The 13273-nt window shown below is 38.3% G+C and overlaps 1 protein-coding gene across 5 annotated transcripts in view; it reads right to left on the bottom strand.

Moving 5' to 3' along the window:
• Window positions 1–511: 511 nt before the first annotated feature.
• The window catches only part of DDX4 (DEAD-box helicase 4), a 35614-nt gene continuing 22852 nt past the window's right edge, over window positions 512–13273 (bottom strand). For 4 of the 5 annotated variants that reach the window (XM_040542284.1, XM_040542283.1, XM_040542281.1 and 1 more), the window contains exons 12-18: window positions 12185–12314; window positions 10951–11117; window positions 9188–9333; window positions 8350–8449; window positions 5845–6115; window positions 5602–5688; window positions 512–1870 (exon numbers count right to left, since the gene is read on the bottom strand). In XM_040542284.1, coding sequence (XP_040398218.1) covers window positions 1790–1870; window positions 5602–5688; window positions 5845–6115; window positions 8350–8449; window positions 9188–9333; window positions 10951–11117; window positions 12185–12314 — 982 coding nt within the window. In that variant the 3' untranslated portion in view covers window positions 512–1789. Of the gene's footprint in view, window positions 1871–5601; window positions 5689–5844; window positions 6116–7091; window positions 7953–8349; window positions 8450–9187; window positions 9334–10950; window positions 11118–12184; window positions 12315–13273 lie in introns of those variants that run through there. The other variant, XM_040542285.1, reaches the window with a different exon arrangement.

Raw genomic sequence — 13273 nt, 5'->3', positions numbered from 1 at the left:
AATTGCATACACTGCATACACCTATTTTTTGTAGGAGTAATTTGAGATGCTGTGTTTGATGAATTGTAATATGTACTAAAAGCTGTTCTAATAATTACTTCACAAGCTACAAATAAAATGCAAGCCTGAACAAGAGGTCTAGAACTAAGACTAAGTTAGTTCCCTTCATAGGTTTGCTCTAGGATAATGTGACCCACGACTGTAGTTACTTTGTTTGCTTTTCAGAGAAGTAGAAGACAACTGTACAGTTTCCTCCAGAAATTACTGTTCATATGCATTTCCTACCAACAAATCAAAAGCACCCCTGATTTCTTACCTGAAATTCAGAATGGATACACAGATCCTCAAGAAGAGTTGTCAGAAAAAGGAGTCGTGCCACCCAGGACATTTTACTCAAGACTTCAAGTTAACATACATCCACTGCTTACAGTAAGTTAAGTGATGGTGTATCTACAATTAAGACTTACATGTCTGTACAATATGTAGCAGTAAAACCACAGCGCACAAAAAGTATTTTGTAAACAGGTATTTAAGTAAGTATTTTTCGAAGAAATACAGAAAGAACAGCAGCATGCTCAACCACAGTAACAAATTGCATAGTACTGTCCAAGTCAGTTCCAATATTCACACATTAAACCTTCAGTCCAGTAAGCACAGATTAGAAATATTATTTCCCTATACTAAGAGGGAAGACCGTACAACAAACACCACTCAGCATTGTATGCTGAATACCTGCAAACATGAGAAGCTTGTAAGCTTGTTCAGCTGTTCAAGACATTACAAATTACTATTTACCATTTTCCTCTGTGGGCAGTGACATGCATCCTTGTAGCATACTTTGCTGGTAAATAAAGAAAATTCAAAGAAAAAGCAACTTTATGAAAATCTCTTTGTAAAACGCTTAATGTCTGCTTACAGACATTACATAGCTTCTACAAGTCTGGGAAACTCTTACAGACAAGCCACCAAGTTTGCTCTAAAGAAAACTTTTCCACAAGAAATAGCAGAAGAGTACACGTCTGTCAAAGGCAAAAACATACTACACACAACACTGGGCTCCATCCTTCTCAAAAGACTGCTTGGTATTAAAGTGTATTTCAAATAAGTTGTGGATGTAGCCGTTTATCTTTAGTTCCATACTGAGACCACACATTTCATGCATGTTGAAAAAGTACCAGCTCACGAAGCTGCAGTTATACATGTTGGTTTTTTGTTTGTGAGTATCATACAAAGACTCCTCAAATTTTTATTAAGTAATTGTTTACAAGGTGTTTAACAGCTCCTTAAGATTGTCACCTCATCATTTGGCACAGATTTCAAAACTAACCTGTTAAAAATGAAGGGATATTAAGTTTTGATGCACCCTTTCATAAAGCTCTCTCCCAAAACAGGTCTTCAGAGAACTATGTTCCCAGGCAAAATTTCAGTAACAAAGCAGTAAGTTCGAGGGATCTCCTAAATTCCACCTGCAAACAAAACAGGAATCACATCCCACCTATTATAGCAACATGCTAGCTACAAAACATCAAACACCTACTGAACCATTTAACACTTAAGAAATACCTTAATTTTTTTTTCCTGTATGTAGGAAGGCAAGAGCCATTTTAAATTATAATCAACCCTGGGTTCATCATAACTGAGTATGTATGCATTGTTGAAAGCATCAGTGTAAGATACAAGCTAGCTTGTACACATCAAATGTTCCATAAAGCTTAACAGTAATGAGCATTAAGTAAAATAGCTCACTTAAAACACAACAGAATAAAAACAGTTTGGTACTAAATTGGCTTTAATCCCATGCCTCAAATGAACTTGCAGAACTTGACATCCTCTCTCTTTCTGGGTTCATGCTGCTGCCGCCTTCATAACTCTAGGAAACAGAAGAGGTACTAGTTTAGAATCATTTGCAGTTGTTTTAGCACTTTGCATTCATGACTCTCAATGTCATCTGAACATTTTTCTCTAAGTAAATGCAGAAGTTTTATCATTAACCTTCCATATGTGTTTTTCTTAGACCCCAGTCTGAAATTAATGCACTTGTATCAACCTCAGTTTTAATCAGGTGTGGGAATAATCTTTCCCCAAGTTTAAATCCCAACTTCTTCCCTTATCCAAACAAATCAATTAACAGAACTTTGGAGAAAAACTTCCTTCTCTTTCTTAAGGCTGACTGCCTCCATCCTCAATCCTCTGCCTCAATCCTTTTCCTTTGGGAAGTTGATTAAGCCTGTCACCTAAAAGATAGTTCTGAAATAGTCAGATAAAAGCCTCCAACAGATTCTAGTTTCAAATTTATCATTTCATCATCAAATGGAATGCATGAAAGGGTAATTTGAAAGAGACAGTGAATACTGCACACAAATTAAGACTGAATCTTCCTTCCCCAGGAGAGAGGTCATCAGCATCCTTATTATGCCCACATTACAGCAGAAGCCTACTGCAGGTGATAGATTTATTAGCACCACTACAGAACATCAGATACAGGTCTCTCATTAATAATAGAGCAGTATGAAAAAACAGCATTACTAATTTATTTCAATGAAAAAGAGGTGATTAGGTGTCGTGGTTTTGGCTGGGATAGAGTTAATTTTCTTCCTACAGGCTCATATAAGGCTGTGTTTTGTATTTTTGATGAAAACTGGGGATAACACACCAATGTTTTATTTGCAAAGCAGTGCATCGGAGATCCAAGGACTTTTCTGCTTGTATCACCCTGTCAGTGAGGAGACTGAGAGCGCACAAGATGGTAGAAAAGCTGGTCCAGACATACCACAGGGATCAACCTCTACATATACCTGAGGGGACAATGTAAAGAGGATGGGGCCAAACTCTTCTCAGTGGTGGCCAGTGATAGGACAAGGGGCTACGCGTATAAACTGAATCACAGGAGGTTTCATCACTGCACGAGGAAGAACTTCTTTATGGTTTGGGTGACAGAGTACTGGAACAGGCTGCCCAGAGAGCTTGTGAAGTCTCCTCCTCTGGAGATACTCAAAAATCAGCCTGGATGCTAGACTGTGTAACGAGCTCTAGGTGACACTGCTTGAGCAGGGACATTGGACTAGATGATCTCTGAAGGCCCCTTCCAACCTGTCCTGGTTTCAGTCAGGGCAGAGTTAATTTTCCTCCTAGTAGCTGGCAGGGTGCTATGTTTTGGATTAGGATGAGAAGAGCGCTGATAACATGCTGATGTTTTAATTGTTGCAGAGCAGTGCTTACACCAAGCCAAGGACTTTTCAGCCTCTCTCTGTCCTGCTAGCGAGCAGGCTAGGGATGCAGCAGGAGCTGGGAGGGGACAGACCCAGGACAGCTGACCCAAACTGGCCAAAGGGGTATTCCATACCGTCTGACGTCATGCTGAACAACATATAGGGGTGGCTAGCTGGGGGGGTGGGGGGGACCGGCTGCTCGGGGATAGGCTGGGCATCGGTCAACGGGTGGTGAGCAATTGCATTGTGCATCACTTATCTCATACACATTATTATTAATACTATTATTATTATTGTTATTATTATTTTCCTGTCGTAATAAACTGTCTTTATCTCAACAGACTTCACTTTCCTGTTTCTCTCCCCCATCCCTGAGAGGGAGGGGGCAGGGTGAGCGAACAGCTGTGTGGTGTTTAGCTGCCAGCCAGGCTAAACCACAACACAACCTCAAACATTCCGTGATTCCATACCATCTGACATCATGTTCAGCAATAAAAGCTGGGGTAAAGAAGGAAGAAAGAGGGAACATTCAGAGTGATGGTGTTTGCCTTCCCAATAAACCATTACACATGATGAGGCCTGCTTTCCTAGAAGTGGCTCAACACCTGTCTGCCAATGGGAAGTAGCAAATGTGTTCCTTGTTTTGCTTTGCTTGGGCACAGCTTTTGCTTTACCTAGTCAACTGTCTTTATCTCAAGCCATGAGTTCTCATACTTCTACCCTTGTCTTCCCATTCCACCTGGGCAGAGTGAACAAGCAGCTGTGTAGTGATGAGCTGCCTGATGGGCAGAACCAGAACACTAGGAATGTGCAGTCTTCTGGAATCACTGTTTTCAGAAAGACTTGTAAAGAAGGCATTAGAATTCGATGATCTCCAACTCCACAGCTCACGCACTGAATAAGTATGATTAAGACGGCAGCATTCCCAAGGCATAACAAGCAGCGATCAGATTTCCTCTAAAACTCATGTGTGTGTGGAACAGAAGTCAGTGTCAGGTTTTGTAATTAAAAGGTCACAAAGGACACGAAAGACTGACTCAGTTCTGTAAGTGAAAGATTTCATGGAATCAAAGTTTGGAAAACACTCCAAGATCATCTGGTCCAACCCTCCCCCTACCACCAGTATTACCCACTAACTACCACCAGTATGTCCCTAAGCACCACGTTCAAACTTTCTTTAAACACCCCCAGTGACGGTGACTCCAACTCTCTGGCCAAGCTGTTCCAATGCTGAATCACTCTTCCTGATAAGCAATTTCTCCTAATTTCCAACTTGACCATCCCCTAACTTTTTGAAAGCAAACTAGATTAAAAGACTGATGAGATATGCCTTTGGAAGTGATCTAAACAAATAACATGTCCTTGAACACAAATTTAGAAGAAAGGTCCATTGAGGCTGCAAGCATGAGAAAGAAGCAAAAGTTTTAAGTGTGTAACTGAGGTCTCAACGAAGACCCAAAGTAGGAAAAAACACAGATCTGATTAGGGAGCTGGACTGGAAGGTAGATACAGGTAAAACACCCTTTACTTTCACTAGTTATAGGACACAAACAGATCACTCACAAAAGGCAGATCTAAACTTGAATAACTCCAGTTTCATATATTGTGTGAAAACAGACTGAGTAATTATTTCTGAGGTCTCTAACAATATTGACATTTGGAATGCAACTGAGATGCAATGCAGTTGTTATGTAAGCAAGAGATCAAGGAAAGCCTTTTGTTGAAGGCATCAAAATTCAAGTACATAATAGCAAGAAATATTAAACACCAATTGAAAAAAACATTCCAAGCAGGAACATGCATAGAACTAAAAAGGGATTTGGGAGCTATGCCACCCAGACTGACTCATTTACTCAAGCTGTATTTTAACACCTGGTAACATCAACCCTAAGAAACCAGAAGATTCTTTATCACAGACATTATGAACAATTATAACACGGATCAGATTAGGACATTTATCTAGCTGTAACTGCTTTAAAGTTTTCAGTCAAATGAGTTACTCGGCTGAGTGATTCACAATAAGCAGTGACTGTGTAACTAGCAACTCTTTGTTCCAACATACACAGTAGGTAAGTTTTTGAAACTACAGCCTTTGTGCATGTCTGCACAAACCTTTTCTTCTAGAGTCACTTGACAAGGCAGATCAAGGCTAATGCAGCTAGCAAGGCTCCAGTCTAAACAGTCTCTAAAGTCTAACTCTAAAAAGTTAAACAAGTTATCCAACACAAATTTCAGAAGTACTGAGTACTTTGAAGATGCACAACTAAGATAAGTGACACAATTACAGCCCAAAGTTTCAGAAATATATACTTGGTATATATATTGCTAACCACACTTTTATATTTACACAGAATTCCAAAAGCCAAGGCTCCCACTTCATTTTCAGACTTACCTTTTGGGTATTAACAGATGCAACGAGATTTGTTCCTTGAACACTAAAAGCAATTTCTTCCAACCAAACAGGAACTTCCTGCTGAGCCTACATAATTAGAAAAGTGAATTTAGAGACTTCCACTGCTTTGCCAATTCATATTAAGAGTTTTACGACCGTAAGCAAAGAAATAATACTTGCTTAGTATGTTAAAGTGAGATCTGAAAGAAAAAGAAAAGTTGAGCATTAAGATTTGAAACTTACATCTGAAAGCACTTTAACTAGAGACTGTGCAAGATGGCCATCTGAACCATTATCAAAAAATGAAATTGCTTTGCCGGTATTTCCGCAACGACCAGTTCGTCCAATTCGGTGTACATACACTTCAATAGTCGAAGGAAGATCAAAATTAATAACATGCTGAACATTTTCAATATCCAGGCCTCTTGCTGCCACTGAAGTTGCCACCAGAACTGGACATTTGCCAGAGCGAAAATCCTGAAGAGCTACCTCTCTCTCTCTCTGTTCCCTATCTCTGCCAAAAAGAAAAATTGTTAGAATGGGCGTCTCTAAAATCTGCAGCATTATTTAAGATACAAGTTAAAAGGCCATGACTCAAAGACAGAAGTAGTTCTTGAAAAAACAAACCCCATATCCTACCAGTTTAAGATTTCACAGCAGTAAGACACAGCAAATTTATGCCTCCAGAGAAATTACATTTTTTGAGAGAATAACATATATTAGAACCATTTCATCAGTGCATCTACAGTCCACTTAGAGGTAAACAAAATACTCTCAAAGTTGAGCATACAAAGCAGAAAAGAAGAGCGTTATGGCAACCGTAAATGTTGAAAGAAGGGGAGAAGACAGAAGAACTTCATTCTCAAGCATACAAGTTAGTCAAGTGTTTTAAACCACAAATTCAGAATTCATCTCCACAGAATGCTCTGTCAGAGATGGGCATTTTAATTAGTTATTAGTAATTCATGCAATTGCAAAAGAATCATAAATTAAACTCATTGTCTCCCTTAAGATCCACTTGTTCAACTGACTATTTCTTCATGCCATAGCTTAAAGTGCTTTTCCCACTACTTTGCATTAAGCCAGATTATTAAAGATGGATTCCATGTAGCTTCTCGCACAGGAGCCAGCCAACAGGATAGGTCTTTTTTTTTTTTTTAAACACCAGAAGAAAATTAGATTTGCTCTGGGTTTCGCATTTTTAAAGAGTGTTGATAGGTTATCTATAATACCGTAGATCTGAGTTTAACTCACGTTCTTTGTTGTCTAACTGAAAGAACAAACTAGAAAGCTAAAAACCAGTGCTCTGTAGCGTGTGCCATTTCATTAAGCCTGGTAGTACACTACCCCAGAGAAGAGCAACTATCGTAACACACTTCAACTCAAAGAACTCAAGTGGCTCAGTAACGTTCCTGACAAGTTAGTAGATTCCATGAAACTAGATATTCTATTCGTAAATCTTTAATAAAAAGAAAAAATTCGTATTCTTTAATAAAAAAAAACTTTAATTCACTGCATAATAATTCTACAGAAATGCATTAAGAAACTCCTCCTACACAAGACAGGTTGTACAATCACAATTCAGGCCAGCCAAACACAGAAGGCCTGATCTTCTCAAAAAGATCTTTCATGTTTGTGAAAATGACTGTACATAGGATACAAACAAATATTTTTTAACAGTTCTATGAAGGTTATTTTAACTCATCTATGGCCTTGGTATTCTGATGTTTGTCAAAACATCATCCGAAACAGAAGATATCCAAGACCCTTCCTCTAAATTACAAGATGAAAAATATCACAATTACTTTGACACTTTGCAGCTCACCGTGAATCTTAAGATTCAGTTAGCTAGCCTAGATTTTAACATAAAAATACTGTTTCAGCTCATTATGTGAAAGACGGATTGCCTTAGACCTCAAATTAGTGAGCATCCTACCTTGTTTCTCAGCATTTGTTCAGAAACACAACACTAATGATTAGAATGCAAATACAAGTTAGAAGAATCTTCTCTTTACAACAAACTCTATACAAACAGTGTTACAAGTCCATGAATACGTCAAGAAGAAAAACAATAGCATCAGAAGCCTGTATGGGATATGACTGGACTTTAGGAAACCTGTAAGACAACTGGAAGATCCACAACTGCCACTTCAGTTCACGAACATCATCTTGCCACTAACATCAAAAGATCTTTTTTGGTCATGCAAATTATGACAGAATCTACATACAAACAACTTTTGATTCTACCCGACTTATTATATCCCAGTTTTATTGTTTAGCGGCAGGTATCAGATTCTTCAGCTCTTATAGAGCACTTGAAGCATGCTCAACCACGAAGATTGATCCCGCACCTACAACATTAGACAGTGATAAGTATTACAGAGCAGCACTGTCAAGTTTTCTTTGCAGAAGTGCTATCAACTACTACAACATTAGGATTTGCACACCCATAAATGCCCACAGTGTAAAGGAGAATGATAATGTAAATGATATGGCATTTATTATATTTCCAGCTCTTATAGAGCATTTGAAGTGTGGTAAACCATGAAGATGTATACTCAGCATATGCAGTGAGAACTGGCCTTCAGAAACGCTATATTTTCAACAGGGTACAGGTGCTGAGGATTACAAGGCAATCTGAACCAATAAAAGCTAAGTCACAACCACGAAAGTTCAAGAAAAAACTAAGATCGAGTACTACCAGCTTTCACTGAAAAAATACTTAACCAACTTTCACTTAATACTTACCCATGGATGCTAGTGGCTGGTATGTTTTCTTGACAAAGAAAGGCTGCAATGTAGTCTGCTTTTTTCTTTGTCTCCACAAACACCATGGTTCGTTCACGACCTACGTTGAACAAGAGTTCAGATCTATTGCAGTTTGAAACCTGATGCAGTTTCACTATTCACAGCTACAGTTATTTCTAACAACTAATGTCAGAAATGGCTTTGAATAAAGTCTTTAGCTAATAACTATAATTTCTTGACTGTGTTGAACTAATTCAATCCATCAATTTCCCGATCGAAACAAACTCAGATGAAGACTAGTGCATTATGTTTCTCCTAAGTAGAGAGATGAAATACAAATTTTGCTCTGTGGTAAGTCTCAGTGTGAAGTCTCTTTCTATAGCATGTAAATTGACACAGCACACAATTCCAAATACTGAACACCACTAAGGTACACCGAAGGGAGCACGAAACTCCCGTCCAGTTTTGATCATTAAAATGTATGATACATTCAGATCATCACTGTAAACATCCCAGCCATTGACTAAGTACAGGCCCAGAGGTTCACTTTCATTTAGTATGCCCACACTCCAGAGGTAATACCACCAGGTGCTGAAGTAGTTACTAAACGTCCATGCAAAGAAACTAACCATCTGGGAAGCTTCTCTGCCACTACTCAGAGGTGAGACTCCGACAAATACCGGTAACACTAACAAGTCTAAAACCTGTAACTCCCTGAGAAAGGATTGAAAAAGCTTCAGTCAATAATCTTGTAAATTAAACCATGACCTGTTTAAAAGCAAAAGCACAAGTTTAGAAGTGATTGTATTCCCTGGAAGGCAGTAATAAGGAAAGCTACCTGTCGTATGTAGAATTTCTACCAGCTTTTCCCTCTTGGAATACTGGGGAACCAGAAGAATACTTTGCTGAACATCACTGCAGGCTCCACCCACATGTCCAACAACAACAAATAAATAGTCAGTTTTCAAAAATTCGCCAGCCAGCCTTGAAAAGAAAGAAAATTGAGCAATTTGAAGTCTATTATGTAGCTTATTTTTGCCTTAAGATCAAGCAATTTCATGTCTTGTAAGCATCACAATTACTTATACCATTCCTCAGATGGCAGAGACTATAAAACCGTATACGCATTTTTTGAAAAAGCTAAAAAAGACTGCATTGTTTTCTAAACAGCTGTGCAAAAAAAAAAATCCACATATATACTTGAAGTAAAATGGTTTATTGACACACATGCTCACAGAACCGTTCTTGGGACACTATTTCATCACTGTCTGAAGTTCAGAATTTGAAACCGACCTTCGAGAGACAGCACCAACCTTAATGACTGTTGAACAAAACTAGGAAAACCATGGCTCTCAACTCCTCTGCCTAGAAAGAGTCTTAATGACCCGAGTTCAGGAATAAAACCAAAAGGTATGTTAAAACTAAATCTGACTACACTCACTAAAAAGACTGAATGAAAGTGCAGGAGAGTGTGAAATTAGCAGTGCCGAAGAGAGCACCATGTCCTACCTACACTATTCAAAGTTGTTTTGACAGTAGAATAAAGAAAAAAATAGGTTTTCTGACTCCAGAATCAGGAAGGCAGTAAATCCATGGAAAAAAATCAATTCCAGAAAAGAAGGAGCTTTTCACTCTCTAAACTGACAAGATCACTTTTAGGCATTCCAATTTCAAAAGGTGAGAGGAATATTATCAGATTTCCAAACTGTGATACAAGCACTCAAGTTTCTGAAGTCTTTTACCAGCATTTGCAAATCCCGCAAGATTGACAGCAGCAAGGTAGTGTTTTGTTTTGTTTTAAACAAGAAGTAGTCAGCGTATGTCTTGCACAGTTAAAGACTATCTCTTTTCTGAGGTTGTTAATTGCAGTATTCTCAACTCATCCCTCATTATGCAGCAGACACATGTAGCAAGACCATTAGCCAAAACAAACTTATAAAGATAACCTAGAGATCCAGACACCAAGGATTCTTCCCATGGTTTGCCAGGCTCAGCAACACCATTACCATCTGCTGAAATTTGCTCTCTGCCTGGGAAGTGGAACCTTAAGGGTAATGAATGACAGAGCTTTAACATACATCTAGAACACATTAGTGAAGTTTCAGAATTACCAAAACCAAAGAGCACTCGTGCATTTAAAGAATGGTACGTCAGAAAGGCTGGTGAGTTGAGTAATCATTGAGCTGTTTGTTTAAACTTCACCCTGACAGCAAAAATAGGAGTACCGGTGCTGCTTGTTGAACACAGCAGAATCACTGCTTTTGTGCTTGCACAAAAATATGGAGCAATAAGGGCAGGAAACAAATAGGGGCAGTATGAGGACTGCTGCAGAAGCAGAATTCAAGAGCTTTCAGACAAAGTTCACAGCTTCCCTGAGAGTCCCCAGCTAAATCAAGCAATTCATCTTTCATCTATACAAGTTAGGAGATCTGTTGTTTAGAAAAAAAGACAAGTCTTCAGCAAGGAATGTTAACAGTATAGTTTTTCAGTACACTTTAGCAAGTTTGTAAGTTTTAAAAACAATTAATACACTTAACTCTTCAGACCTTCAACTCTACGGAAGTACACCTTCAGCTCTATTTCCATTTTCATTTAGCTCACCTCTGAACTTCTTCAGGGAAAGTGGCACTAAACATCAGTGTTTGGCGCTTTTCTTTTGATGGCATGTCTGGGTAAGAAATCAGCTTCTTCATATCTAAGCCAAAACCCATATCAAGCATGCGGTCTGCTTCATCTAGCACCAAGTATTTCAGTTCACACAAACCAATCTGTAAATATTTCAGTGAAAGAAAAATTGCATTGTTTCACTGACAGTGCACACTTAAAAGAATGTCTTAACTGCCAAAATACATCTTTTACTTTTTTCTTTCTAGTAGAATTTAATTATTGACAAACAAAATCTATCCTTATCATGCGCTTTGTTTTATTTTTATCTCAATCTGAACTCCTAACTTGTTAATCTGCACTAATTCTAGCCATATGCATACACCAAAATTTTTCAGAAGTTGGTTCAGCAATGTAAATCAAGATGGAGCCTAATGCAGATCAACTAATATTCAGCACATTTATTTTAAAACTGTGCTCAAGTCTTAGGTTCTCTCCCTCACACGTTCTCAGAAAACTTGTTCTGTAAAAAGTAAACATCAGAAGACATGTAAAGGACATTACAACTTCCCTTTGCTGATGAAGACTCATTGTGACTAAAAGCCTGACAACCAGAGAAAGCCAGTCTCTCTCTACTGTATTACCAAGATTTTTTTTTCCGAATTATTTGTTCAGTGCAACATCACTGATGATGATGATGACTGATACCACTATAAAGCAATTTCAATTTGAATTTATAATTGCTTGAGGAATAAAAATTCAAATACTTCACACCTGAATTTATATTTTTGAACAAAACCAGTATGAAAAAGTTTGAAGAATTAACATTAGCACAGTTCTACCTGCAGATAAAAACTATTATACAGCAAAACAAGCAGGACATGAGAAGAAAATCTGCTACAGAATTTTCCATGAAAACTAAGTCAACACAGTCCATTTATTTTTCGATAAAATGTAGTTGAATACTGCAGCCAATTTGATCTAGACTGGTATTTACCAGCATGCCCTGAACGGGAGTAAAGAGATCCGGGCTCACAGTACACTTTCAAAACCTTCACAGTATTCAGTTATTCCAAGAAAAGGTCACTGGGATTAAGTGCCTGTACAAAGACAGCATACTGTCTGGTGTTCGTGGCTCTATATTTGCTTCTAGCAAATTTGAATAACGAACACCAATATATGCAAGACTAAGAGTACTTAAGCGAATTCAGGCTACGTTTCACAACCTTACCTTTTCTTTTCCAATAATGTCTAGAAGCCTTCCTGGAGTGGCACATAATATATTACAGCCTTGCATTATCTGACGAATTGAATGGCCTGTTTGTGTGCCTCCATAGATCACAACAGGCCTTATACAAGTTCTATCGTACAGAAAAGAAGTGTGATTAATTTGCCATGTAGATAAATAGTGTTATTACAGAAAAATATATAATCAGATTTACCACAAAACAACTTAACCTGACTTGTTTAATTCCTTCACCGTACAGCACAGCCTACTACCAAAAGCAGGACCCAAGACCAAAAATTCACTCACTATACGCTCAAGGTTCCCATTCATACTACCATTTCATAGGATGCACAGGTGGCTTTCTTGGAATGAACACTGCATCTCACCTGCATTCTTCACTCATCCTTCAACTGAGATAGACCACTGCAGTAAGAACTGACATGTGTTAGACATTGTTCCCTTCCATACTGAAGACTTAGCAGGAAAAGAAGAGGATCAAAAAATATGCCATTAGTGCTTCAGAAGCTTCCTACATCTCAAAAGAACAGTCCAGTACATATACCAAGGTATGTCTTTGTAAAGCAACTAGTCACACGGAGAAAGCAGCACAACACGCAAGCACAAGACTGCAAGCACCTTCCATCACTGGATCATTTAGTACTCTCTCCAGTAAGGTTTTTGGCTAGATCAACAAAGTAAAGCTATATCAGATTTTCTTCTGTAGAAAGAACACCCCTATAACCATGAACTACCTTATTCAGCCACTTGCTAAGCTTCTACATTCATGCAGTGAGCATTTCCATATTCAAATTCTAGATGTCTGTTCTTGAAGATACTATTCAGCTTCATACATAACAAGGCTGAATCACAACTGGCATGTTTTTACTGTTTATCTGGAACTTTTCAGAAAACTTTGATCATAAATGTAAGTAGGCTGGACTGGTAACATTTCAGCATTTATGTTACCAGTTGGTGATATTTTATATTCCTGTTTGTGAGCTAAAGGGAAGAGCTTAAGAAAACCACAAATCTGAACTGAGCAATACGCACACAATACTGCAGAGGCAACAGGCTCACAACCTGGTATCGTTT

This window comes from Cygnus olor, chromosome Z (assembly GCF_009769625.2).
Source record: "Cygnus olor isolate bCygOlo1 chromosome Z, bCygOlo1.pri.v2, whole genome shotgun sequence".
Classification (NCBI taxonomy): domain Eukaryota; kingdom Metazoa; phylum Chordata; class Aves; order Anseriformes; family Anatidae; genus Cygnus; species Cygnus olor.
This window is presented reverse-complemented; position numbering and strand designations above follow the sequence as displayed.